Source organism: Paralichthys olivaceus, chromosome 19 (genome assembly GCF_024713975.1).
Source record: "Paralichthys olivaceus isolate ysfri-2021 chromosome 19, ASM2471397v2, whole genome shotgun sequence".
In the NCBI taxonomy this organism is placed as follows: domain Eukaryota; kingdom Metazoa; phylum Chordata; class Actinopteri; order Pleuronectiformes; family Paralichthyidae; genus Paralichthys; species Paralichthys olivaceus.
Window position 1 is genome coordinate 12,183,245 of NC_091111.1, and position 26,922 is coordinate 12,210,166.

A 26,922-nucleotide genomic window follows, 5' to 3' on the forward strand; every position below is an offset into this window, starting at 1 on the left:
AAACCCTCTGCATGTTGTTGACTTTGTTCCCGCCGACTAACCGACTGCTGTTTGCCTGTGTGTCCGCCTGCCTTGCTCTCGCCCTCCCGGCTACCAGGGGCAGTGTTTGACCGACAGGCGAGCATCCGGCGCTCCCTCATTAACACTGACACCGTGTCCCGCCGGCCCAAGAAGGTCAAACGCAGAAAGACTATATCAGGGCTGCCTGACAACTTCAACTTGGAGCTAGGTATGGATCTCTGTGGGGCTATGTGTCGCCCTCTACTGTCCACAGACCTGTAGCAACACTCTGAACGAACATCCCTCCTTCTTCCATTACTTTCTTTTTCTTTTCATCACCATAACTGGATTGTGACTGGACAATGAGCTCACTCCTGCTGTATTTTACTGAGAGAATTGCACATTCAAGGACTCAGTGTTGGATCGAGGCCCTGCAGCTGTTCAGTATTTTTCTCTTTCACTTATACACAAGGGTCCTCATGTTTTCTCCTCCACCCTGTTTAACTGCATCCAAAGCCAGGAACAACTTGTGAAATCCTTTTCAATACGTCTTGTGGGTTTTAGACTTGTTGGAAAATCAGGTCATGTAGGATACGTTAACTGCAGCATTTACCATTCTTCACTATGCATTGTGTCATAATCCTTGAGGTCAAACTTTGTGCACTCTCATTTATGTGAATTGTGTCTGTGCCTGTGACTTAATCCTGACGCCATATTGATAATCTCAGCATGTGCATTTTACTCACCAACATATACTGATCATGAAACTATGGGCCCCTGACGCCTAAAAGACCCCTCAACCCTCTTCTACTGCCTCTGTCATTTTCTGAACTCTGAACACAGAACAAATGAGGGGTAAACAACACGTTGGTTCAGGGGTCCCCTACCCTTAGTTTATCAGCTGAGCTGGGTGTTAAAAGACTACTAAGCTCACTAAGCTGACACTGTGATGCGCTGGCGGCACCGCATGGCCGATGTTTATTTACAAGTCTCGGAGCTGTAGGATGACGCCGGTATTTAAGGAGAATGTAATTTCTCTGTTCCGTGATTAGATCAGCCGATACGGGAAGAAGCTTTAAAGTCTGGTTAGTGCCCAGCTGACGACAGCGCCTGAATGTCATGATTACTGGGCTGGGGTAATTGCCCGAGTGCTTCATCCATCCATCCCTCCCTCCTCCCTTTGCTCTAGTGCTGCCTGCGAAGTAGACCTGCAGCTTAATCTATCGCAGCAGCAGCAGCAACAGCAGCAGCCAAGCTGTCACTCCAGCTTTTAGCACAGGAGGAACAGCAGAGTATGTGTGGTTTAGAGAGAGCGAGAGAGAAAGAGCGAAGAAAGGACGCAGGAGTGTAAATGTTTTTTTTGGAACATGAGCATCAACAGGAGAGCCGCCACAGATGGGAGACACACTAGACATCTTTTTCCATTTTACAGCTCATTCTTCAAATTGTTTGTTTAATAGCCGGTATGTTCAGAATGTGTGTCTCTGATCTATATGTGCATTTCTGTATATCTTTGCATCTACATAGTCTGTAGGTTCTGTCCAGTAGTCTACGCTGTGTATGCATGCACCTGTGTGTGTGTGTGTGTGTGTGTGTGTGTATGTATGTGTGTAGTTCTGTGTCCATGTATGTGTATGTTGTTTATTGACTGCCTCATACTTAACCAGATGCCTGTCCTGGACCCCAGGAGACACATTTTTCTATTGGACTGAGCCACAGCAAGAATAGCAGGAGAAGGGTGGCAGGGAGTCTTTCTCTTCTATCTGTCTCCCCTCATATCCTTTTCTCCTTAATGAAGAAGACCAGAAGTTATTAACACACAAGACAGGGTTGCAGCAAATCAAATTAATTAGCCTCTCTGCGACCAGTTTATCCAACAGTCAGGTCAGAGAGTAGAAGGCATTGTGGCTAAATAGGTTAGAGAGGAAAAGAGAAGGGTAGAGGAGCAAGAACAGAAAACAGGAGATATTTTGATCAATCACACATTTATCTTATATTCTATCTTTTCGTTGACAGCAGCAAAAGGACGTGGTGGAGAGCTCCGGCCACATTCCATGTTCATCCCGGGACAGTACTCCACTTTGGGCCGAGTTCGGAGCGTCAACTCAACGCTCTCACGCTCAGTCACCAGAGACTCAAGCTGCCAAACAGAAGAAATCAAGATCGTACCCCCGTCCATGAGAAGAATTCGGGCTCAGAGAGGACAGGGAATTGCTGCTCAGATGGCCGGAATTTCAACTTCCTCCTCGACAGGAAGTATATCCATCTCCAGCAGTGACAGCTCCGGGATGTTGATGCTGCCACATCAGTTTAACGGAGACCTTTCCCGTTTCCACAGTCTGCCACGACCGGGCGCCAGGGTGTCCCTCAGTGCTGATCCCATCTACAGTAGCACCCCCAACAAGTCAGAGGAGCAAACACCTCAGAGGCAGATTGGAAAGCTTCAGGTTGATGATACAGTGGTGCACATGAGAAACGCCCCAAGGACAGGAACTCTACCAAGGCCCAAGTCTCAGGAAGTGAGGCGGACACAGTCCAGTGAGTGGGGTGGGGGTCCGGCGTGTGTGGTTTCCCCACATGCCGCCTATTCCACCTCAGTTATCCCCAATGCCACCCTGTCAAGCTCCACTGAGGTCATCACGCTCAACACCTCTGGTCTACTCCCCCACTCCCCAGCCTCAGTTTATTCCACAAACCGACCGCTCAGTCTGGCTTCCCTCTCTAACACTGACCCTCTGACCTCAAGTCCGACAGCTTTCACCCACAGCTCCACCTGTCCAGCACTGGCCACGTCCACCCCCACTCATGCACCACAGGGTGGTTGTCCAGTTGTTGCTGCACCCGCTAGCGAGTCAGGACACTCAGACAGCAGCATACACAGCCATAGCACCTTGGCTCCCACGCCTCCATCCTGTCTGCCGGAGGAGCAGTGGATATACGACACACCAGAAAACGTGGTGGTCCCTCACCGCACTCTCACCTCCAGCTGCTCCACCCCCATCAACCAGCTGTACAACAGCCTGGAACACTCCTCCAGGACCACTACTGATTCCAGCTCTCTCTATTCCCAGGACAACGATGGATACTTCACTTCTATGCACATGGACTCTGGCCTTCGCTCTCGCAGCCATGGCAGTGGGCATGGCGCAGCAGCTGGCCGGGCCACCAGACACAGCATGTACGAGTGCCGTGAGATGGCCAATCAGGAGGACTCTGGAAGCTTGTACAGTGATCGCTCTCTGTCCCGCAGCATCTCCCTTCGCAAGGCCAAGAAGCCGCCCTTGCCCCCAGCCCGCACAGACTCTCTGAGACGCAAGCCTGGTGCGAAAAAGCCCCTTGGAGGCGTTAGTGCCATAAGTGGTGCTAACGAAGCAAATAGCGCCATGCTTAATGAGACTCTAATTGCCAGTTTGCAGCAGAGCCTACAGATGGGGCTCAGGGGAGGGAAAGGAAAGGGCGCTTCACCATCTTCACCCTCTCACAGTCCCAGCAGTGACTATGATGACCCCTGGGTGATACGGCCACGCAGTCAGAGCAGCGTCAGCGCAGGAAGCTCTGCAGCATCACTTGTAGCTAATGCAAACTGCGGAGGTGTGTCTAACGTGTACTCACTATGCCACGTGACGCCTGCTCACAGTGACACCAGCAGCTTACGTTCCGACTACGCCGATTCCTGGGGTTACTACATGGACTACCCTCGTAACCATGGAGACCAGAGGGCACAGACCCCTCCAGCCACAGATACCATGACAGCTGGCACTCACATGGGCGAACTACAAAACGGAGGTGAGATTCACAGAAACAGCCAGGCGCCAGGAGCTCCAGGGCAGGAGGGAGGGGTAGCAGTGAAGCCCAAAACGTCGACTTCCTCTCCGGACAGGGTGCACAGACTGACCTCCCCATCCAGCGGATACTCCAGCCAGTCCAACACACCCACGGCTGGAACCCCGGTGCCGTCATTCATCAGGTCCATGTCCCCCTCCAGCCGACCCAAACCCAAAGTGCCTGAGAGGAAATCCTCACTGCTCTCCTCTGTGTCCATGTCCTCCTCTTCTACCTCCCTCTCATCCAACACCTCAGACTCGCTGAAGAGCTGGGGTCCTCCAGCACCACCTCCACCGCTCCCTCTCTCCTCTTCAGCTCCCAACACCCCTCTCAGCCCACCTCCACCTTTCCCAGCCCCTCTCCCGCCAAGTTCAAGTGCATGTTCCACCACTCCTCCACCAGCTCCCCCCTTGCCAACCACTCCACAGGGAATTTCTGTGACCCCACATCCTGCTTGCTCCACCTCCCCAGAATTCCCTCCTCCCCCATCCCCTGAAACACTAATTCACCCGAGTTTGTCCTTCAATGGAAGCTTCAGTCCCCCCCCACCTCCTCCTCCTATGCCCTCCTGCGGACCCCCTCCACCTCCTCCACTACCTACTTTTTCTCCACCTTCCTCCTCCCTATCTCTTGTGAAGGCAGTGAAGGATGCTCCCAAACCAGCTATTTCCAGCAGCCCCACAAAGACCGCTAAGCCCCTGATTACCCCGTTTGCACTACAGAGCGTTCAGCTACGCTCAATCAAGCGGCAAGGGAAGGAAATTAATGGCAAATCAGACCACACCACAGCTCAGGAAACTGGGGTGGACCTCCCTCGTAGTCCACAGACCCTGGAGAAATCTCACTCCCAGGTGTATCCCACTGTGATACCTGTGTTTAACAGCTCTCCAGAGGATGATTCCCGTAATTCCTCACCATCACCTGTGTCAAAGCTTTTAGAAGAGTTAACATTAAACTGCAATATCACTGAGGAGACACCCGACAGTGCTGTCTTAAATGGAAAAGCTGAGGATCAGAGTCACTTTCTCTCAAACGGAAGAGAAACAGATGAAGTGCAGAACTCATTGCCAAGCCCCCCAGAGAGCTCCCAAAGCTCACCTGTCAAACAGAAGCCCCCAGCCATCTCCAAGAAACCCAAACTCTCTTTTGTCCCACAGTTTAGCTCCCAGCTAATCAATGAACAGGCTCCAGCTCAGTGTGAAGATACTATCAGCCTGTCCCAAACAGAGGACCAAGTAGATGCTCTGCAAAGACAGACAAAGAAGGAAGAGGAAGAGAGGGAGCAACAGGAGGAGGGGGAGATTTCAGAAATCTCTGAATCATTAGCAGAGAGCAGTGAAGCATCCACAGAAATCCAGGACAAGTACCACGTCTCTCTTCCTGCAAGCCAGGAGACGAGTCTCGACTATGGGCCGTGCACCAACGGAGAGGCCCACGAAGAGGAATATGAGGACGGGGATGGAACAAGCAGCACAACTGGATCCATCAGCTCCAAAGAGGACGAGTCAGGTGAGTCGAAGTTATTGTGCTTTTTCAACAAATTTAAAGTTAGAAATGTAGGGATTGACGAGTAAAGACTAGTTTTAAGTGGCATCACTCAAAACCATTGTTTACTAATGAATTAGACCATCCTCCTACTTTGTGAGTAGTGATGCTGCTGCGTGCGGCCAGCTCCTCGAGCAGCCGTGAAATTCATTTTGAGCCCCAAAGCAAAAGAAGCCGAACTTGAAACCACGCGCTTTTAAAGGGGTTGAAAACTGTGAAAATAGCTCAGGAGAGACGGCTTATCACTGGGACAGCAGAGCCGCAGCTTGAATTTATCCTCTCTTGCTCACTCTCTTCTCCTCATCCTTTTCATATTTTATATGCAGACATCTCTTCTGGCTACTGTCCCTTCGTTTTTACCCGCATTGTGTTTCCCACACACACACCTCAGCCTCCACTGTCTCCTCGGCTCATGTCCGCTATCCATCCTAATTTCAAAATATCAATTTTTGCCTCTCTGCCTTTTCCTCTCTTCTTTTCTGTTAAATCTCTTTTCCTCGGCCCGTCCCGCTCCCTTCTCTCTCTGAGGTAAGCAAGGGAGGGAGGAGTGGGCAAGTGTCCCAGGGGAGATGCTTGTCGTTGTTGGTGGGAGCAGGGGGGGAGGGGCTCCGTCATATCAGAGGGGAGGGGAACAGATCTGGTAAGGGGATGAGGCGAGGATGGGAGGATGGGGGGAGAGTGTAAAGAGCGACTGCCTGCAGCGGCTCAGGCAGTAGAAGCGCAGACGTGAGCGCGGAGGTTGGAGGGAGGAGGAGGAGAAAAAAGAGGCTGAACTAGAGGAGAAGAAAGGAAAGAGGAAATCTAGAGACAGGACGAGAATGTAAGGGGACAGTCCAGCACCTCCCCGGTGGCACTTCAGATCTCTTACCCTGCCAGGTTAATGCAACGGGACGGCGGATTCATGAGCATGTGCGACCTGAAGTGTGTGTGTGTGTGTGTAACTTGTATGTTTCTCTGTGTCAGGTGAGGTGTTCGAATCCAGCACGGCTGAATCGTCTCCAGCCCCGTCAACCAACGGGGCGTCTAAGGAGAACATGGTGACCCCCACTCCCAACCGGCCCAGAACCACAGAGGACCTCTTTGCTGCCATTCACAGGTACCACGATGCACTTCTCTCTCTTTTTTTACACCTCCTGTCACTTCATCACTAACTCCCACTTCACTGCTCCTCACCCTCTACAACTCCTGATACATTATTTATTCCACATAGCCAGTTTATTTTCCCTCTAGTGCTCTTTCATTCCATTTTCTTTATTTGTTTGTTTCTCTCTATCCCCCTTCATCTTCTCATCTCCCCCACCCCATAAACCACCATGTATCACCCCCCTCTCACCCCTCAACCCATGATTTCTCTTCTTCCATCTCAATTCCCCTCCTCACCTCCTGCTCCTCCTCTTCTTGCCCTCCACCTCTCAGTCATAACTTTACCCAGCACTGTCCCATCTGCGAGTGCACACATCTGTCAAATCGCTGCTCTCTGGGGTCTTTCAGCCCAGGAGAAGTGAGTCTTTCTCTGAAGCCACGTAGAGGCAACAATTTAGGTCACAATACGAGCCAGTAGTCAAACGTTTATCGAGACATCTGTGTTCGTGAAGTCACATCATTGTTGCTCATTCTCGGCAGGAGAACGCTGTTGCTTCATCCAATATTTATCTGCTCAACACCCTGTGGTCCTAATCTAGGTTAGAGGCCACAGGAGAGACCATCTTGTGTCTTTTTTTCTCTCTTTCTCTCTCTGTTTTTCTGCTCTGCGGTATCTTGACATACATTGCATACGTGCCCCTTTGCTTCAAAGCGAACATGCGCATAAATTTCTCATGCAGACCGCCAGTTTGTGTTTCACGGTCACGTGCGGCGGCAGCAGCAGTAGTCGGGAGTTCGCCTGAGCATCACAGGATTTTATTTTCTGCAGGCACCAGATTGTGGTGTGTATTTATGGCGCCCATGTCATGTGTGCAATTGTGATTTATTGTGTTATTGGATGTGGAGATTGTGTAAGTGCACACGTGTAAACCTCACTGTCAAGTTGTTTGTTTACCACATGCTTTGCTGTGTTCTTCCTTCATCAAACCTTGCATGTGTAGAACATATTAAGAATCATTTTAACATATTTCTGAGGAAAGTGATGGATTCTTGTGATGTTGTTGATGATGTAGAGGAAAAAAAAGAGAAAATGACCTAAGCTGTTATTTTGCCAGAATCAGGGCACCTGAAGAAAATCCATTTGAGTTATATGAAGTTGGATACATTTCTTTCTGACATTTTTAGATAATGATGATCAAGTAGCATTAGCACTGTCGTCTCACAGTAAAAAGGTTCTAGGTTTGAATCCCAGTTCGGTCAGGATCTCTCTGCCTGGAGTTTGCATGTTCTCTCCATGTCCGGGTACTCTGGCGTCCTCTCACAGTGCACATTGGGATTTGGTAATTGGAGACTACAGCAACACCATGACCCTCAAATGGATAAGTGATATAGATAATGGATGCATTTTCTTTTATTCAAAAACATTGATATGCTGCTCTTTAGATCCCGCCGACCTTCCCTACAGATGCTATCTAATTGATCCTTTTTCCTCTAATCCTTCCCCTCTCTGACGTGGTCTCTCTCCCCCTTCTCCCCCTCCCTTTTTAATTTACCATCATTTCACTTCCACATTTCTCCCCTCTCTCAATCCTCCTCTCTGTGGGAAAAGAGAAAATGATGAAAACCTTGAATGAAATGCGTTCACACGGCTGCAGCAGAGAATACTACACGTCGATAGGGAGATAGAAACCAAATGTATTGTACAGCCCGATAGTTCGATCGAGTGCTCGGAGCGGCGTCTCATACTGCAGTATATAGTTTACCTCAGGAACAGAGATTAGTATCACTGCCTTCTGTTTGTTCGTGTGCATTTTGCGAGTCTTTGTGTGACTTCAGTGTGGAGCCTTGGTCGACTGAATTCAGGTGTATGAGACGCTCGTGTGTCTTACGTAATACTGGTGGGCTAATGTGGCGAGGACGCTCACAGGGGACAACGCGAGATGGAGGTTGAATTTAGGGCACGGAAACACATTTTGCAGCCTCAACCAGGAGGCAGACTTGAACTCACACAAATCATTTGTATCCTTCAGCTCTCGCTCTCGTTTGACCTTCTACAGGTTATTTGTCCTCTGTGGAAGAACTTATTCCTATAGATCTAATCTGAGGATTAAGGATTTTGTCTCAGTGCGCCCTTCACTCCTCTTTTTACGTTCTGCATCAAATCTCTCATGTATCATACAATCTGTATTTTCTATCATTTCTGTCTCCCCTCTCCTCCCCTGTGCAGAGGGGACGTGCAGTGGGTGGGTGCATCCTGTCTATAGAGGTGCGAAGTGGCAAGTAGCCCCTTCCCTTTAATTAGCAAGCCTTGTTTCTGCCATGCTACCATTGGATTATATGCAGTAATCCCACAGGGCAACCCCCTGTACCACAGATTAAAAAAAATGTTGCCCTGCTACCCCTAATCCCCCCATATTCTGCCAGTTGCAGCTTTATTGCTCTGCTGTGGTGCAGGACTTATATAGACAGTGTAGGCTGAGTGGTGCAGTCAAATACTCTGATACCCCATGCTGCGAGGAGGCTGAATTGTCGTAGCGTGATTAAAGCTGCTTTGGGCACTTCTCCCAGTTTGTGTTTTTGATTAATTTCATTGTGCCGCCTCTGAGCTTTTAGTTGCAGCGTTTGCAGCTTCTCTTGCTTAAAAACTCATTGGATAAGAGAAATGTGTAGTTTCTTCTTGTTGCCCTCCTTTTCTTTTCTGAGCATCCACGCCACTCACTCCTTAACGTTTGACTTTTTGGGGGATTTGTGCTGTTATGTCTGATCGCTGGGGGCAGAGCTGACATATGGCAAATTTGGGACAAAGATTTGAGGCGTGTGGGACGAGTATTTTAAGTGCAGTTTTTTTTTTTAAACTCCAACAACACAGACGCAGTCCGAAGGCAGGACCAGCCTTTCTGCTCACATGTATGAAATCTGTTATGCTGCAGCCTCGTTGTAATTTGAATAATTGCCTTTGATGTGCCCATATCCTGACAAAACAGGCCCCAACTCTTGCATTTTGTTCTGACTAAACATTCAGCTGCCCCTCAGTAATTTTACTCTTTAAAAAAGAATTAACCTCTTTTTCCACTCATTAACTCTGCAGAATTTCTACAAGCACTTTATTAATCTGTCCACCTCCTTCTCTAGGTCGAAGCGCAAGGTTCTGGGTCGCAAGGAGTCTGAGGAGGACAAGTCCCAAGCTGGTCCCCACCAGCAGTCTCCACCCGCCACCCCTACAGCCACGTCTCCGGGGAGCGTGTCCTCTTTGTCCCGGCAGACGGGCTCTATCCAACGCAACCTCCGGAAGTCAGCTACCAGCAGCGACACTTTCAAGGCCCTTCTCCTCAAGAAGGGCAGCCGCTCTGAGACCAGCTTCAGGATGTCTGCTACTGAGATGCTCCGCTCCACTGACCCTCGCTCACAGCGAACGCGGTCTGAGTCAGCGTTAGACCCCCCTGCAGCTTCGCCCTCCTCCCCGACGACACCACTCAGCCCCTGCGCCTCCCCCGGCCGCAGTAAACGGGCAGCGGACGAGTGGAACCGCTACGAGGCCCTGGCTCTGTCCTCGCCAACGTCATCGGCCTTTCCAATGAGCGGGTTTAAGTACGGGCGCTCTCGCACACCACCCTCTGCTGCCAGCAGCAAGTACAACGCTCGCTGCCGAATCCTCAGCAGCCCAATGACAGTTATCTGCGAGCGTGAGGGGGAGTTGGCTGAGAGCGAGTACGGAGACACGGCAGGAACTCTGTCTGTACCTGCAGTCCAGACTCTCCCTGTGCTCAAAGGCTCCAACGGCACTTTATCTGATGAGAGCAGGAGTTAAAGAGCAAGGACCTCCCGTCGATTCAGGGAACTGAACCCATTGTAACCAGGTAGGGGGCGTGAGCCAGTAGGAGGCCCTCTAGACACACCCTCCTGAGCCCCACCTCCTCGACGCAGCCTCTGACAGAGTGGACATGTCGGGTCCTGGTGTAGGAGGTCTGAGGTCGCCCCATCTGACGGAGCTGAACTTAGTCTGAAGTGGAGAAGTGGTCGTGCTGCAGCTTTTCAATTCTCCCATGATTCTCTCCTTCGTTTGGTTACTCACCCTTTGTGTTAAAAGAATAGTGTTTCTTTTACGCCTGGTGTTCTTGATTTGTTTTCTCTCTGTTCTGCTGTTTTAAACTTTTACTTTACCCTGTCCATAACACAACAAGCCGTTAGTTTCTTTAAAGGACGAGGTTCAGGTGGCAAACTAAGGTGAATGGAAGGAACCGAAAAGTCACAAGTTGTTTGCGTAACTTTGCTGCTGTGGTGCTACATAGCTAGGCAGTTGGAAAGAGTGGAATGTAAAAGGTGTGCTGGGAGCTCGCCGCGTAGATTTTCTCAGCTTCTGCTTCTCTCCCGTTGGCTCTAGAAAGTGTCGGAGAGCGCCACGGCCGGCGGATGTCGGCGTCAGCACGAGAACATGTGGTACAACTGACGGCTCCACGGTTAAACTTCGGTCACAGTTAGCAGCAGGATTTTTACTTTGTGCTCTCACGGTTCAGTGGTTTCGTTTGCAGAGCTGGAGTGTATTTACAAAAAAAGATCCAGAGAAAGAGCAGAGGGCTCACTGCTGCCCCCTAATGAGAGGGAGGAAGTGGAGGACAAAGGCTCAACCAAAAACAGCAGATTTACTCTATAAAAGGCTCATAAAACCTCTATCGATTAACTTTTAGTTTGTAGATTTTGCACTGTGCATAGGTCTTCTCTTTGTTTGTGACTTCAAAAGTATGTTTTAAAAGATTGTTTTAATAAAAACAAGTGATGTCAAGACTTGTGTTCGAGTTAAGAATCAATCTATAAATGTAAAAAGCTAGAGAGGACATGAAATGAAAAGCTGGTGCGGGTCTCTGATTGCGTTGGTAACCAAAGAGCTGAAGCCGTTAATCTGGACGTGAACACAATCAGAGAGTGTGTTGGCTCATCACACACACAGACACACACAGACACACACACACACACAGCCCTGCCACTGTTTGCTGAGACTTGCTAGAAACCTTTTAGAGCTTAAATGATTTCTAAAATGCTTTTCTGCTCAGTCTATCCCCTTTGCAGTTTCACATGTTCCTGTATGTAAATACATAGAGAGGAATTCTACGTAACATTTTCACTTATTTTCAAAGATGTTTTCATTTTCAGAGCCCTGTGTTTGTTGGACGGGAGTGGTTTCCTATTTGTAGATTATTTATTTTCACATAGCAGGGTTGCAGTACAGTAAACCGGTCGACAAGCGGCGTGTTGAGAGGCCGCGGGGAAGCAGGGACACGTTTACTCCGCTGATCCCACCAGACCCTTTAGTTCTTCTTAAGGGTGCTTTTAGAAAAATGCAAACCCCACACTGGTGCTCACAGCTGAGTAAATGTGTTCTCTGTGGAGACGTAAACCGAGGTGACAGGCGTGAGACTTCATAACCTCCTAACAGCCACAGCACCCTGTGGTTTAATCACCTGTGACCAAAGTGTGTGTCCCCCCCCCCCCACGAGCTCCCCGCCTGTTCCCATGATGGAGCACTTGGGGGTGCGGACTCATCTCATGTCAGGACACGTCTCAATCGCACGGGGCTTGTGGAAAGAGGAAGACGAGGCTGTGACGTAGAGAAGCTGGGGCGGGCTGCTGATGTTCTTCTGTATGTCTGTGTAATAAGAATAATAAAAAGACAAAAAAGCAACGTGATATTTAAAGAGCTGGTGTCTGTGTCATTTCTCTCCCTCTGGTTGATTCACAGGCATCTGCCAGACCCGACACCCCAAATCACAGCCTCATCGGTTATCGCCATGGCACCTGCACTCGTCCATCATGTGGAAAACTCCAGAGGCCATCATTTACCCCCCTCCCCCGCGGGGTCATCAGTTATGTCTCCTTCTGGACATCCCATTAGCACACACACTGAATCACAGGCTGGGCCCATAATAGACCTCTCCACTGTAGCACAGTCGAACAGTGTCTGACTCGCAGTTCATCTCTTGTGTCTTGTGTCCTATCGACATTCCCAGTAGGTCCCCGCTTCCGTTTCAAAGCCTCTGCACGGAGAGCGTTCGTTACCGGCAGCAAAGACACAGCGACAGCCTTTTTAGTATTTTCTATGAAGTCTCTCCGCTTCCGATTGAGCAGAGTCAGCGGCACGAACACGGTGTCCATCTGGCTGCAGGACAGAAATCAATACCAACTCCTCCCAGCTATAATCACACTATTGACACTTCTGTGCTTCCACCCTCTCCTCTAATAATCCAGACCACATGTACAGTTTCCTAACGAGACACAGATGTATGACAAAGACGTGACAAATCTCAGTTTAACCATTTTAAACCAAACTGACATTCAGTAGAGCACATACCTCCAACAAGGCCCAACAGTCCCCTTACATTCAGTCAAGCTGCATCTGAGTTCCCTAAATGCCTGATTTCTTTCATCAGGATCCATTAATTATTTCTCTGAGGAATCAATGAAATAAAACGTCTCACTATGTTAAGTAAAGGGAAATAAATTCCTGGATCCAGCCCCTGATTCGGCTCCGGACCACAATTTAACGGCTTCCTTTCTGACCCAGACCACATCCTTCCACCAGATTTGGTGATAATCTGTTCCACAGGTCAAGGTTGTTGTGGACTCACACATCATGTGTTTGGCCTCTTGAACATGTAATGGAAGTTCGGTCTCAAGGGAATTTCTTCAAACTCTGAATTCGTTGCAGAGAGGTGGCTAATGTCTCCACGATCTTAAATGTCAGAATTTTGCCTAATTCACATCTATTTTTGTCACATGTTCCATTTGTCCATTTATTGGGAGCAATCTAATAAATTTGATTTATTACCCGCAGGTCTCTGAAAGCAACAGCTGGTAACTGTGCAGTAAGTTTACAGTTATTCTCCGTCACCAGAAAACGTGTGTTGTCACAGCAGTATTTTTACAGCCTGTCCTCCTGAATGTCTCCAACAGGCTGAAGAAGGTAAATATAATGAAAACACACTGACTGTGATGTTTGGAGTAAAACTCAGTTTATATGTTTCCTCTCTGCAGCAGCTTCACCTCACAGAGCAGAGCTGCTGAGATCAATCTGGCCGATGAACAACAGACGCAGGTGGAGAGTGTGTGTGTGTGTGTGTGTGTGTGTGTGTGTGTGTGTGTGTGTGTGTGTAGAGGATTAAAACAAGATATCACTTCTGCTGAGAGCCTGAACATGATATTGGGAACAATTCTGCCACAAATAAAACGAGTGACTCAGCAGACGTGGACCTGGCGACGAGGAGAAGGTGAAAGAGGATGGAGGGTGAAGTGAACTGTGGCGAGGATTTCATACGACTGATGAAAAGGTCACAACCAGCGGAGTGTGGAGGACGGTCACATCTGTGTCCACTGCAGATAAACAACCTGCTCTCCACAAGACACGATCACATCGCCAAGACGAAGGGACGACGAAGACATAAGAGACGGAGTTGATAGATAATCATTTAATGAAGCGTTATATTTATTATTGATTATACTAAAGTGAACATGATTCAAAAGTAATATTTCCCATGATTCATACATTGGTTTTCCATTAACGTCCATTATGTCCCTTATTTAAGATCAAAAACATGATTCTGAGTCTGTCAGGAGGTAAAAATGTAAATATTCATATAATGTAATGTATAAAAAAGGTCAAGTCGTGTTTAAGGCAGAGTTTGAGCTTGTAACTGGAACTCTTTGTCAGTATGGTTCACACAAGGCACAGGAATGTTGGGAAATCAGATGTAAGAACTTAAGGTACCTTGGCGACTCTTGAGTTTGCTTTTATCGACCACATTAAAAAAATTTCTTTCTTGCAAATGTTTGGCATCTTTTTTTCCAGCACGTGACCAGACAATTAATTTATATTTAAGTAAATTGATCATGCTGGCGTGATTACTAAATTCACCACAATGATGTTTGATAGGAATAGGAGGTAGAGGGTCGGTGGTTCGATCCCCTCCAGTCTACGGGCAAGATCCTGACTCTCACATTGGCCCTGACTGTGTGTGTTAGAAAAATAAAACAAATAGTGTATGTGCTGTATTAATACAGTCCTTACTGTGAAATGATAGATGAGCTGTCAGTGACGCGTTGGATCAGATCGATTCACCATCGTGTCGTCAGGCTGACAGACTCCAGCAGTCTCTTTACTCACACACACAAATCAGCTGAACTTCACTCTGTCTCTGAGTCAAGTGGGCTTTCAGGCAAAATGTGTTCTTTTGTATTTTCTGGCTCTGCTGAATTGATTTGTCAAACTCAGACAATAAAAGCCTGTTTACCCTCAAACTCCTCATCTCTTGTGCTGACATGGTGTCAGGACGTGTTCTCTGTGGCCTGAACCGACAGAAGAAACACTTCCATGCATTAATAATGTGTTTCCTTGTACATATAGTGAGTGATTACTGTTTTACAACAGAACTTAGGCTTGTTACATTCACATCATTTAAATTTAAGTGTTTTTTGTAGCTTTAAGAAATAAATGTGTGTAAACAAATACACCAGAGGAGAGAAATGTCTTCTGACTACTTGGCTCCCTCTGCTGGAGATATATGCCCCACTGCGGCCACTTGCTCCTCCTGATGTTTAACGATGGTGACAGTGAGTCTGATTCAGTAACTTTTTAGTCAAAGTATTCAAACGTAAACTGATGCAACTTATAGAAAAAGAAAAAAGTACTTTTTAAAATGACCTTTAAATGTTAATTCATCATACTTCATTAATAAGAGCTGTGTTAAATCTATCAAGTGTTGTGGAATGATCATATAAAAATCTTCTGCCGTGGGTTTGATGCTGCGTGACCTTTGAATCTTTCTAGTGCTGCTCTTCTTTCTTCAGGACCCAGACCTCGTTCCTGCGGTTGGTCAGTTTGAAGGGGGCGTCGTACCCGACTGTGTAGTACGGCTTGTCCACGAACGGGACGCCGTCCCTCTGCAGGCTCTCAATAAGTTTCAGGAGCTCTTCTCGCTTCATGTTCTCATTGGAGAAGCCACCGTACGTCCTGCAGCAGACGGACGAGTAGAGTTATCTTATCGATCGATAATCAGCTGGAAGATTTGGTCTAGAAACTCTTGAGGATTAGGTTTATACGTTACCTGACATAAGCAGTGAACTCCTCCCTGTGCTCCACAAACACCTGCGGGTCGCTCGGCTCCGGTGGGTTTTCCTGATGCTCCTCCGGGACGTAGAAGGACACGGTGAACTGAGACTCGCAGGCAGGGCCGGCTCCTGGGTCGACGCGGCACGTCACAGGGGCCGTCATCTCCACTTTGACCTCTGAAGTTACAAACGCATAGACACTCACTGGTGACTTAAATATAAAAATAGATATGTGTGATCGGTGACGGTGTCCATATGAGCACAGATGTAGAGGGTTTTAGATCTGACTCTGTAAACTGCAGACTCACCAGTCAACTACACAAACAATACATGTCCTCATAAATAACACTGGTGTAAAGTGCTGAGTAAGAAACAAAGGCAGTGGCTCTGTAACAAAGTGCTGACCAGGAACTAAAGAGAACTTTCTCCTGCATTTATTCATCACCTCTCTCTCCTGAAACAAGATTCTCCATATATACATGTGTATATATATATATATATATATATCTATATATATATATATATCAGTATCTGAAAGTTTTTACACCCTGATGTTGGTAATATCACCAGGCTCAATCACAAACGCCTCAACCAACGTCTCAACAGAACAAAGAATACAACAGTTGTTAGTATCTATGTCTTCTTTAATATTCTTCTTCTTCAGGTGACATTTCAGAGATAAGACAGTCGGGACTCACTGTTGTGGTTGTTGCCCTGGATGTAGCTGAAGAGTCTGCGGAAGCCATCTTTCATGGCTGCGTCCAGCTGCATCCCGCTCAGAGACGTGCTCACCCACTTGGTGGCGTGGTAGGTGCGGATCTCATAGTCTTGTGCCTGCAAAACACACACACACACACACACCAGGATTATTAGCTGCACTGACGCTGCAGATTTATTTATTCATGTATTTATTTTGAACTGTGTTGCAGTTCGAATGTGATCGATGAGACCAGAAACAGTGAGTCAGCAGTATTTAGAAAAGGTCACATGTATCGATCACTTACTTTCACACAGTCATCGCATGAAAACAACAGTGATCGTTACTTTCTCACTGATTTCACTCTCTCTTACAACAACTTGTGATGCACAAGTTACTGTGACATTATTCCAGTAAGTATAAAGTATTTCTAAAATCATTTCTTATTAATAATATACATACATAATATACATAACCTTCATTTCTGGACAAACTGGTGACGCCTGTGTTATCACAGTATTTACAGGGCTGGGCGTTACAGCCAGAGTTTATATGAAGATAAACTTTTTTAGATCAGTTGATAATTATTACGACAAATGTCCCATTCTTATTTCTTTGTTTATCAGACTTCATGACTTTTGCTCCTGAGTGAAGAGGTTGTGGTTTTTTACTCTTCTTTATGAGCAGAGAACGACAAACACTTGAAGTCAATCAATGATTAAACTCCTCAGTTTACGATGCAAAACCATTATACTGATACTTTGGGGCTTTTGTTAAACAGAAAAATAATATAATGTAATATATATATAATACTATATTTTAATAATATAGTTTAACTTGGACAAAGTGAAACCAGGAAACTTTTGAGATGTTTGATCTGAACTCGTGTTTGGGGTCAAAGGTTCAGTGCAGCTTGTTTGTTTCAGCTCATTTACCTTGTTTTCCTCCGCCGCAGTGAATTTGGGGTTTTGTAGTCCGGTGGAGAACAGAGCTTGTCCCAGAGCTTTCAGCATCTTCAAACTTCAAAGATCACGTTAGTGTGAACACTCACCTGCAGCAGCGAGTCACGTGACACCAGTTATTCAACAGCTCATTTCGGGAAATAACTCGTGTTGAATTAAACAGTTCACATCCGAACATGTGACTCTTCATCCAACAGCGCAACACGTTTGTTTCCACACACACGAGCTGCGGAAGGATTTTGAAATCTCAGGTTAAACACAGAAACTGGAAATACCTGGAAATCCACGCGACCGATCAGATCTGAGGGAGGCGCGGGGCTGATGTTTTCATAACACTGCTTCCGGTTACTCGGAGCTCAGCTCTGATTGGCTGGAGCCTAGATTTCAAAATAAGAGCTCTCGTGGTGGATGGTGATGACACAGAGTAAGAAATAAATTAGGTTGTGATCACGTGGAAACTTTAGTTTTAGTGAGTTTGACTTCATCGTCTCTCACGTAACAGCGTTTAATGTTTTATATTTTTAAGTTATTTGCTTTCTCTGATATTTAACCTGCTAAGCATTGTATAACAACAACAATGATATTTATTATTTGTTCTATTGGTACAGTACGGAAGCCTATTGCATTCACTTGAAAAAATTGATAATTCAAATGAATGCAATAGGCTTCCGTAGAACAGGGTCAAACCCACCAAAAACTCTCTAAAGATCTTATACATTAAATTCATAATATATCATAATAATTTTTAAAGTTGTTTTTATTATAATATACTTTTATAAAAAGGAAAAAAACCGATATGACATACATCAGGTATGTGCTCTACCGAGCAACCCTCTAGTTTTTACTTGGGCTCCTTCATGAATAAATACCTTTCACCAGGAAGTAGAGTCTGTTCTGGGATGAGCTTCTCCCATTTATTTACTATACTATTATTTACATCAAATGGTCGGTAGCTAATTTTACAAGAGAACAAAATTTGCAGGTTTTAAGAAACGACACAGTCCAGGCAAAATCACAACAAAGAGCCAGAGGAGAAACCTAAAAGCGAAGACACTTTCCAGGTTTTTTTACACACACACACGCACACACACACACACACGATGACAGATCACGTTTGAAAGATAGAACAGCTGCTACATCTGTAGCTGATGATTGTGAACACGATGAATGTGTTTGTGTTGAGGCTTCAGCTGGAGATTTGGCAGGAGCAACGAGGAGCCTATTTGTGTGTAAGACTTAGAAAACAGATGTTCATCTCCACAGAGACGGACAGAGGACCAGTTGTGTTGTTGAGCAAGGCAAGTGAGACATATGGATGCATAGTTTTAACATCTGTAACCCTATGTATCATTGTTAATCTGATGTGTGCAGACACACACGAGCATTTACTAAGAACCAAAAAAAAAGAAAACCCATCTACAGGGACATGCATTTCAATGCAGAGACGATGGCGGCAGCTTTGTGTCTTCTTCTCGTCCTATGTGATGAGTCTTTAGAGTTCATAGAGCCAAGGGCAGTGGAGGAGGCAGAAGACCACCGCTAGAAATAGCAGCAAACACTTCATCACTTTCAGCTCCAGAACTCCACTTCCAACCTGCTCATTATTTCTCTCAGCAACACGATGGAACGAGAGGACGGGAAAACGGTCAGATAGCAGATCATTAACAGAAGAATAAAAACAGGGAATTCAAAAACACATTTTCAATCGGCTGCTGGGTATTTTTGATAATTGCAAAACTGCATTCTAACATAAGGCTCTACGTCCTCCATCATTTAGTGCATTCTGGGTTCAGCTTGTCACTGGTGAAGCTCTGGGCTCAGTGACGGCCTCAGGGATGGTAGTTCTGGTGGATGAAGGACAAGACATTGTTTTTGGACAGTTTCTCAGGATCCACACGGGTCTGAGAGTCATGAACGATGACGCCGTCCACCCAGGCCCAGAAGAGACGCTCAGAGTGGCAGACACTGAGGATGAAGACAGAGAAAAGAATAGTTCTAATTAATATTATAACTATTCAAATTAATCCATGAGGCTAAGTGAATAATTTGGGTTCATTTTAAAAGGATTCTCTGGAGAATGCGTTCGAAAAGCTAAAAAGGATTCGGTTTGGTCACAGTGACCTTTGATATCAACATTCTTATCAGAATCATCCCTGAGTCCAACTGAACTTTGTACCAAATTTGAGGAAATCCCCTCAGGCTGTTGTTGACATATTGTACAGGATGTACGGACAACCCGAAAACATGAGAAGGCAAAGTTTGAATATGAATTCAGAGGTCAGTACTCACTGGAAGGGAGCAGCACAGTTTGGTGGCATTACATAGGTGGACTCCTTGGTTATCTTATTATAGAAGAACTTCATCTTGGAATTCTTACTGTACGCGATGGTCCAGGGCTCTAAAAGATGGAGAGGGAGGCGAGGCAGAGAGATTAGTAGACCACAAATCCATGACTCCACACATGGTCACTCAAAGGATTTCAACCATGGGTTTGTTGAGGCTTTGACGTGGTTGAAACAAAATGTCAGACACTGAGCAGCACAGACACACACATACGTATATATATATAGATATACACACACCACTGATAGTCTTGATGATGTAGAGGCCAGTGGGAAGGAAGTGCCGGTCGTCTCTGCCGGTGTAGGACAGACGAGGGATTCCTCCTGAACTCTTTGTGACTTTCATTTCTAGTCTGCGTGAGGAAAAAAGAACAGAAAATGACAGATTTGATTTTTGTATTGTAGAGAAACAACAAGTGTACCTTTGTTGTTTTCTTATGTGACCTGTTTTCTTACCTGACAAAGATTTTCTCCATTTCCTCCAACCTGTACACTTCCTTCACTCTGGTAGAAGACAGAGGTTACGTTTAAAGAGCATGACAATTTAATGCCACAATGTCTTTTTAATGTACCAGTGATACTATATGAGTGTTTGTTTACATTTATGGTCAAAGTTTAAATAAAAACCTGATAGGGTTCATGTCTGGTCGGCTTGGTTTGGCCACCGCCTTCACAAACTTCTCAGCCATCCGGATTCTGGATATACAACATTCCTTAGTGAGTAAACGATAATAAACTACAATACGTCAGTATTAACAGAAACGCAGCTACAACATGGACGGCGAGTAGAGTGGATTATTAAGAGATCACACATGAAACGAGAAAGATACAACGTACGGGTGGCGCTGTCCTACCTTTGGTTGAAGTGCTGGTCTCTTACGTCAGTGCCGTTGAGTATTAGTGCATCCATTACATGAACTGCGTTGATTCTCCGCTGAGCTTTTCCCTATAGGCCAAATATACATGTGAGTTTACCAGCTCCATAAACAATGAGTCAGATGTGACTATAAAATAAAAATGTTCAGCTCTGAATCTCTAAATCATGTTATGGAGAAAAAACTCTTGAATGATGAATGATCCCTGCTGTTGTAGGAAATGGTCAAAGCAATATACAACCTGACGCGCCCTCCTACAACATCTTGTAAAAACAATGCAGGTCATAATTCAAGCAATGACAAATATAAAGAGGGTGATATACTGACTCCCGTATTTCATCTGCTCAGCCCCTAAACTCTCACCTCGCCCTTCAGCTCTTGGACGATCTCTACGCTCAGAAGAGAATCTCTTGGCAGCTCAAGCTTAAAGTTTTCCAGTTTCCTCCAGCGAACAGGCATCTTCCCGTCCCACGTGTAAATCTGAGACTTCTACACATGTAAAGAGGAAAAAGAGAGAACAGACGAGAAGATGAAAACCGATTCACTGAGCATAGAAACTGCCGGTCAGCTCTTTGTTTTAATCTCTTCCAGTACATATTCAAACAAGTTTACAGATAAAATGGTTACACTTCGATAACTGCTTGTAACGATGTACTGATAGCGTCCTGTCATCCAGACTAATGATGACAAACACAAATCATTTCTACTACTTCACTGCAGTGAGACAAAACACAAGTTCAAGACCTATGTTATTTCTTAAGACTCACCCCGAGTGCGAGAAGAAAGATCTGCTCTCCACCTCCCACAATGCACTTGTGGTCCAGTATATGACGCATTTTATCGAGGGTGGTGGAGTTGAGAGGAGTGAGCTTGCACTGGAACGACTCCACATTTAAATTCTGAGGTGCAACAAACACAAGTAGGATTGAGATGAGGAGCAGAAACTGAGCACCACTTATTAGCACCACTAATCATAGCGTGTCAATTTATTAAAATAAACAAACAGGATTTTCTATTATTGCTTACTTTTAGTTAGGTTAAGTTTTTCTTTCTTTATTAACATTTCAAAACACACAAAAACTGTGATTTATTAACTGACCTTGATCAGTTCATAGAATTTTGACTTTGGGTCTGAGGGAGCAGGAGTGACCCTGGCCTTGTCTGGTACCTGGAAAAAGACAAAAAAGTATTTAAAACTTGAATGACTATCTGAAGGAACATTTCTAAACAAAACCTCTATGAATTATAATAGATCCGTTGTCAAGGTTTAATGTAGAACATCTCGACTCACCCCCCACAGCTTCAGACACTCTTTCCTGATGTCGGCCTGCCTTGTCTCTGAAAGATCCCTACAGACGTCAAAAGTGTCACAGTTAGTTCCACACACAAATTCCACCCCACACATAACACTAAGCTGGAGTAGAGAAAACTAGATGGTTGCTCACGAGTCTACAACGAAAGCGTGGATTTTTGCCAAGGCCTTGATCTGGACTACACAGAGCCTGCGGGGGAGAGATAGTTCACTTCCTGTCAGTCTTTCAGTTTTAAGATGAAAACATTAAATCCTGTCTGAAGGCTGTGTATTCTCACTTCTCATTGGAGTTGACCATAAACTGATAGAAATCCGTGTCTTCCTTGATGATGCTCAGCGGAACCAAATCTGTTACATCTCTATCCGAGTTCCTCAGCTGGTTCAGTTTCAGGTTGACTCTGAACATGTATTCCCTGACGGCGTCTGAGCCGGGCTTCAGACCACGACACACGATGTACCTGAGGGTGGTTAAGAGTAGGAGCAGATTTGAGGAGGTAGTGATAACAAGAAATAGTACTATTATGATCAGATATTCATTAGTCTAAAAAGTTGTCCAAAATTTGGGGCGTCTCTGCTGATTTAATGTTAAGCATCTTAGATGCTGGGAACAAATGTCTGAGTCAGAGAACAAGCAACAAATGTAATAATATCCAACCTGCACTGCTTCAGTAATCAATTCCACAGATCTCTCTGTACATAAGGTTCACACAAAGACAGACAGACCTCTCGGAGTTGGCAGGTCTGCTGGTGATAGGTTTGAAGAGAGAGATCCTGTCGAAGCAGAGGTACATCAGGTAGACCAGACCCACGCTGAAGGGAGTGAATAGGTCAAAGGTCTTACAAACAAAGTGGCCACCTGCAGAGGACAGACAGAGCCGGGGAATTTAATCTGGGTACACAGTAAATAATACAGAGGATGAGTACATAACATGAATATAAGGATGGTATATTGTGACTGAATATAATATTTGACTTGATTTTCCTTGATAAACATCAGAGCGTGTCCACCTGACCAGAGTTTCAATACCTGTCCTGAGTGTAGAGAGGGCAGTGAGGGACTGACAGAGCAGCAGCTGTTTGCTCAGGATCTCCTGAATGTTTTCCTGACCTTCCACAGAGAATCCCTACCACAGACAAAATCATTCAAATAAAAGTAATTCAATCTCCAAACAGAAATTTAAATTCATTCTCCGAACAGCAAGACTGCACCGTCACCTTACAGTAAAATAATCAATGTGCACAATAGACTCACCCCGTCTGCCATGAGGAAGTGCAGCCCTCTTCTCTCTGTGCTCTCCAACACAAAGTTTCTAAAGGCCGTCACGTTTTCTGGCCGAGTGATGTCCCCGTCTCCGTCCACTCCTCCCTCACCTGGGATACACAGAGGTCAAGCTTCCACTGAATCATTCATCAGACATCTCCTAGCAGCGACGTGCAGGTTTTCTTAACGTACCGTAGTAGGGCTCAAACAGCTCGCTCGGCGCAGCAAAGAAATCTTCCAGTTTGAAGTCACAAGGTCCTTTCAGTGTCATGCCGAAGCCTTTGGCGTGCCAGCGTCTCCTCCACAGGATGTACTCTGAGAAGCCTCCAGGCCCCGCGCAAACGTCACCGAAGTACAGGAGCTCCCCCTCGCGGTCCTTTGTTAGAGGTGTCTACATAATGAAAGTAGGCAGAGACAAAGTCTCACCATCTCTTTGTGTTGGCTTGTTCAACACATCTAACATCAACAGTCACTTTGACCCACTCACCCCTTTTGAATCCTTTGGGTTGGTGAACATATGGTCAAAGCAGTAGTCGAGGTTGGCCATTTTCATAGCTGCTCTAAAAACAGAAAGCATATCAAACAATTTGGAATTGCATTTAAAGGACTCTTGAATTAATACAATCTACAAAAGTCTGCTATAGTTCAGGACGTAGCTTGTATTTCAAGATCTCGTTCTTTTGTCACTACAGGAATTAATCATATAGCGCATTAGTTATTTCCATTGTGACACAATCTCATTTTATTTTTAGATCATTTCACATCAGACCGTGAATTGGTAACAGGCTGAACTCCAAAACTCTCCATAACTTGAATGACTTACATGATATTAACCACGCTACGTTCATTTGTCCAACTTGTGGAAACCACCTAAAGACCGACCTGTTGAGGAAGATCCCTCCTCTGATCGTTTCGTAAGGGTTGGAGCGTGTCCGAGCTCTCCTCATCTCCTCGCCCTCCAGGTCATCAAACACCGTCTGAACATCAGACAGACACAGCGGTTACACAACCAGGAATAAAAAAGCAGATTGAAATCAAACAGATGTGAACAGTTGGTGATTTCTATGATCACTCACCTTGCACCTGAGAAGAGTGTGCAGAAGATCTTCGGTGCAAAACTCTGTCTCATCCTCGATCTTAAGTTTTCTCTGTAAGTGATCGAAAACAAAAGTTCAGAAACAACAAATATGTGAAAAAATAAGCATTGTATACTTATCACATTTATATCTGAGTCAGTGTCCGTGTATCTTGTTTACCTGTCCCAGAATCATCCAGTCCCTCAGTTCATCTGCATCTGGGGTCTCTGTGGTGCATTCTGGGAACCAATCTACCTTCTCTACGGCATTGGGCTGGACAGACAGAGATCATGTCATTGGTACCACTGATGGTTGCTTGAATCCCACTTGGTATTTCAAATCTAAAATTACTAAAATAATTTATTTGCTGTGTACCTCTGGTTCATCGCGCCAGTCGACATTGAGCTCCCCCTGAAAGCCCTGCAGCGTGAGGCCCAGACCCCTTCTTCCTCGCTGAGTCGAAGCCTCCACGATCTCCTTGCGTCCCTGACCAAATTTCCCTAGACCCTCGCCCACACGGAAACCCATCTTGGCCTGAGGAGTGAGCAGTAACAGACAAGGGAGTTAGAAAAAAAAACTGTAAAATGATTCCATGTTTCTTATTAATACTATGAAACATGAAACAAACGTTTTGCAATCCAAAATTCTACAAAACAAACTTTGGGTGCTGTGTCAGAGACGTAATTAACACATTACCATGAGCTTCTGTGACACACTGTTGTACATAGAGAACTTGGAGGAGTTGTCTGAGGGGGCGTCTGTGTCTTGTTCATCAAAGGATGATATGGAGGGCATGGAGAACCCTGGTCTGTGATCCTCCTGGTCACTGAGGGAGTCATTCTGACTGGAGTCTAGACAGAACAAAACCACAGACTTTATCACAGAGATCCTCATAATCACTGCAGTCAAAAGTTCAACAAGACCCAAAGTTTTTGTTGAAATGTGCGCAGGCCCAGCAAATAACTTTCAATAGTACAAATCTACCTTGTCTGGATAATTGTGACTCCTCGTCCGAGCTGCTGTCTTCCCGACACAACTTTGTCCCCTTCTGAGGGGCTGGCGGTGCTTCGGCTCTTCTCTTCATTGTGGCTGAAACTGAGAAGAGAGGACAACGACAGAAAAGGAAACAACGTAAAAATAGGGTAAACAAAACTGCAAGTTTGGTGATGCATGCATTGTAGGAGAGAGGCAGCCACTTGTGACTTGTGTTTTCCCGCATTTTATGCTGGCATTAAAGTTTGCAAACTTTTTTAGGCAGCGGTTCCACAAAATGATTTATTTTATAACTTTGAGAATAATAGCTGTCCGGCACACCAGCTCGAAAAATCTCTAAAGTATTAATATTTAATATATGACAAAGACAGAGGACAGATACAATTAACGATAATCACCATGCTCCTTTTAACAGTGACCTCCACACTTGACACAGATAATAAGTCGGAAATATTTGCTCCAACACAGTTTTGCAGTAAAAATGTTCTTTTCTCTACAATGGAAATATAAGGAAGATTATAGATTAGCGATAAACAACGTCCAGGTGATGTATTTTCAGATGTGAGGTTTTTATTCTATGTCATGATTTAAACCAGAACCATGAGAAATGTCCCACACATGCAAATAAACAGACCCGGTCGGCGCCTTTCGTGCATTGACCATATATTTATTACGACTAGTTTGAGCGTCACAGGGATTCAGGGACTTCTCCACAACTTGACACTTGAATCGTTAAAATCTCAAAAATTATGTCCGATTCTGAGCAAATACGAGCGGTTACCTCTCGGCTCGGTCAGCCACCGTCCACCATAAGTCAGAAGTGGTGAGGCTCGGCTGAAGCGGAGTCCTGGCGGGTCCGAGACGATGTGGGAGTTTTCTGTGAAACGAAAGTGCGCAGCTTTAGCATTAGCCGTTAGCTTTCTGCGTTAGCCAGCCTGTATTGAGCTGCTCGGGGGGAAAACTTCACTCTTCTGCATCAGCACCGACGCAACGTGAGCTCCGGGTCCGCGTCCACATTTTCCTCTTTGAGTTTTACTCACTAGGAAACTTTGCTTAAAGATGAACCCGCGTTCTGTTTTTAGAGCTGTCAGGGGGCCTTCTTCTGCTGCTGATGACGCACAGTGATGACGCTCTATATACAAAGTCTGTCTACAGAGGTGCCTGTATAAAAACAATAACAACAAATAAAGACATGTAATAACCATAGGTAATAACATGTAATAATTAAAATAATTAATGAAGGTACTGGTGTTATATTACCAAATTATCATTATTGTTATTATGTATATTATAAGTAGTAGTATCCCTACATGGATGAATCTATATTTCAATGCAGAAGCATTTAAGTTGTTGTAGAAATAAAGAGGAAAGTGATCAGTAAAAACATGTCTTATCTTTTACTGAAATGATTTATAGGTATTAATAAGTGACTTTGGGAAAGTCTGACATATTTGTGGGTAGGGACCCCTGTTCCTGTAGTTGTGTCCTCATAAACAGAATTATCTTGTTCCACAAAAATGTTATGCTAAAATCTTTGTATAATTTTCTGCTCTGACAGTCCACAGACTGTATATTAATATAGATGCTGCTCCCCCACTTCATACCACAAACCTTGACTTTTGAGTTTAGTCCATATCCCATCCATTAACTTCAAGCTTTATGACCTATACTGCAGCCAGCCACCTGAGGGCGATCAAGAGGCTTTGGCCTTACTTTTGGGCAGTTGTCATGTTGTCCATCTTTATTTGCTGTCTATGGTCCCAAGAAATTTGGATGTGTATCTATATTTAAAATCTTTGTTTTTAATGGGAATTTCAAGGGACCTTTATTTTCTTGTACTTAAAAATAACATAAG

The 26,922-nt window shown here is 45.3% G+C and overlaps 3 protein-coding genes across 19 annotated transcripts in view; 1 reads left to right on the forward strand and 2 right to left on the reverse strand.

Annotated features, from left to right (window-relative positions):
• nhsl1b (NHS-like 1b) overlaps positions 1 to 12,143 on the forward strand; it is a 93,215-nt gene extending 81,072 nt beyond the window's left edge. For 8 of the 14 annotated variants that reach the window (XM_069514471.1, XM_069514473.1, XM_069514464.1 and 5 more), the window contains 4 exons: positions 98 to 229; positions 2,017 to 5,334; positions 6,334 to 6,466; positions 9,586 to 12,143. In XM_069514471.1, coding sequence (XP_069370572.1) covers positions 98 to 229; positions 2,017 to 5,334; positions 6,334 to 6,466; positions 9,586 to 10,261 — 4,259 coding nt within the window. In that variant the 3' untranslated portion in view covers positions 10,262 to 12,143. The remainder of the gene's footprint in view (positions 1 to 97; positions 230 to 2,016; positions 5,335 to 6,333; positions 6,467 to 9,585) is intronic. The other 6 variants (XM_069514465.1, XM_069514478.1, XM_069514475.1 and 3 more) reach the window with 3 other exon arrangements.
• Positions 12,144 to 13,895: 1,752 nt separating this feature from the next.
• On the reverse strand, positions 13,896 to 17,599 carry hebp2 (heme binding protein 2). 3 transcript variants are annotated; one of them, XM_020097829.2, is made up of 5 exons: positions 17,484 to 17,599; positions 17,182 to 17,297; positions 16,248 to 16,383; positions 15,546 to 15,726; positions 13,896 to 15,451 (listed from the first exon to the last, which is right to left on the reverse strand). In XM_020097829.2, exons 2-5 carry the CDS (start codon positions 17,257 to 17,259, stop codon positions 15,265 to 15,267), a joined length of 582 nt encoding a protein of 193 aa, XP_019953388.1. In that variant the 5' UTR covers positions 17,260 to 17,297; positions 17,484 to 17,599; the 3' UTR covers positions 13,896 to 15,264. The 3 variants fall into 3 exon arrangements, with proteins under 3 accessions (XP_019953388.1, XP_019953389.1, XP_019953387.1); XM_020097830.2 differs by having other exon boundaries at positions 17,182 to 17,266; positions 17,484 to 17,571; XM_020097828.2 differs by having other exon boundaries at positions 17,182 to 17,540.
• Positions 17,600 to 18,091: 492 nt separating this feature from the next.
• Positions 18,092 to 26,201, reverse strand: cmtr1 (cap methyltransferase 1). 2 transcript variants are annotated; one of them, XR_011239241.1, is made up of 24 exons: positions 25,849 to 26,201; positions 25,059 to 25,169; positions 24,771 to 24,925; positions 24,450 to 24,608; positions 24,255 to 24,347; positions 24,075 to 24,146; positions 23,881 to 23,975; positions 23,486 to 23,558; positions 23,191 to 23,389; positions 22,990 to 23,108; positions 22,765 to 22,861; positions 22,461 to 22,593; positions 22,016 to 22,195; positions 21,871 to 21,927; positions 21,717 to 21,774; positions 21,525 to 21,593; positions 21,193 to 21,324; positions 20,789 to 20,914; positions 20,405 to 20,496; positions 20,178 to 20,263; positions 20,007 to 20,054; positions 19,791 to 19,903; positions 19,498 to 19,606; positions 18,092 to 19,173 (listed from the first exon to the last, which is right to left on the reverse strand). XR_011239241.1 is itself a non-coding variant. In XM_069514479.1 (24 exons), the coding sequence occupies exons 2-24, from the start codon at positions 25,156 to 25,158 to the stop codon at positions 19,038 to 19,040; spliced, it is 2,484 nt and encodes an 827-aa protein (XP_069370580.1). In that variant the 5' UTR covers positions 25,159 to 25,169; positions 25,849 to 26,201; the 3' UTR covers positions 18,092 to 19,037. The 2 variants fall into 2 exon arrangements, 1 of the variants encoding a protein (XP_069370580.1); XM_069514479.1 differs by having other exon boundaries at positions 20,178 to 20,246.
• Between the last annotated feature and the right edge of the window lie 721 nt (positions 26,202 to 26,922).

Excerpts from the sequence above, each read along its gene's own strand:
- cmtr1 (XM_069514479.1), bottom strand. The coding sequence starts at position 25,158 with ATGAAGAGAAGAGCCGAAGCACCGCCAGCCCCTCAGAAGGGGACAAAG. Across the intron at positions 24,609-24,770 it reads GTGTGTCACAGAAGCTCATG|GCCAAGATGGGTTTCCGTGT; the intron begins GTAATGTGTTAA and ends CTCACTCCTCAG. Across the intron at positions 23,109-23,190 it reads GCTGTTTGAGCCCTACTACG|GTGAGGGAGGAGTGGACGGA; the intron begins GTACGTTAAGAA and ends TGTGTATCCCAG.
- hebp2 (XM_020097829.2), bottom strand. The coding sequence starts at position 17,259 with ATGCTGAAAGCTCTGGGACAAGCTCTGTTCTCCACCGGACTACAAAAC. Across the intron at positions 16,384-17,181 it reads CTGCGGCGGAGGAAAACAAG|GCACAAGACTATGAGATCCG; the intron begins GTAAATGAGCTG and ends TGTGTTTTGCAG. Across the intron at positions 15,727-16,247 it reads CCAGGGCAACAACCACAACA|AGGTCAAAGTGGAGATGACG; the intron begins GTGAGTCCCGAC and ends TTGTAACTTCAG.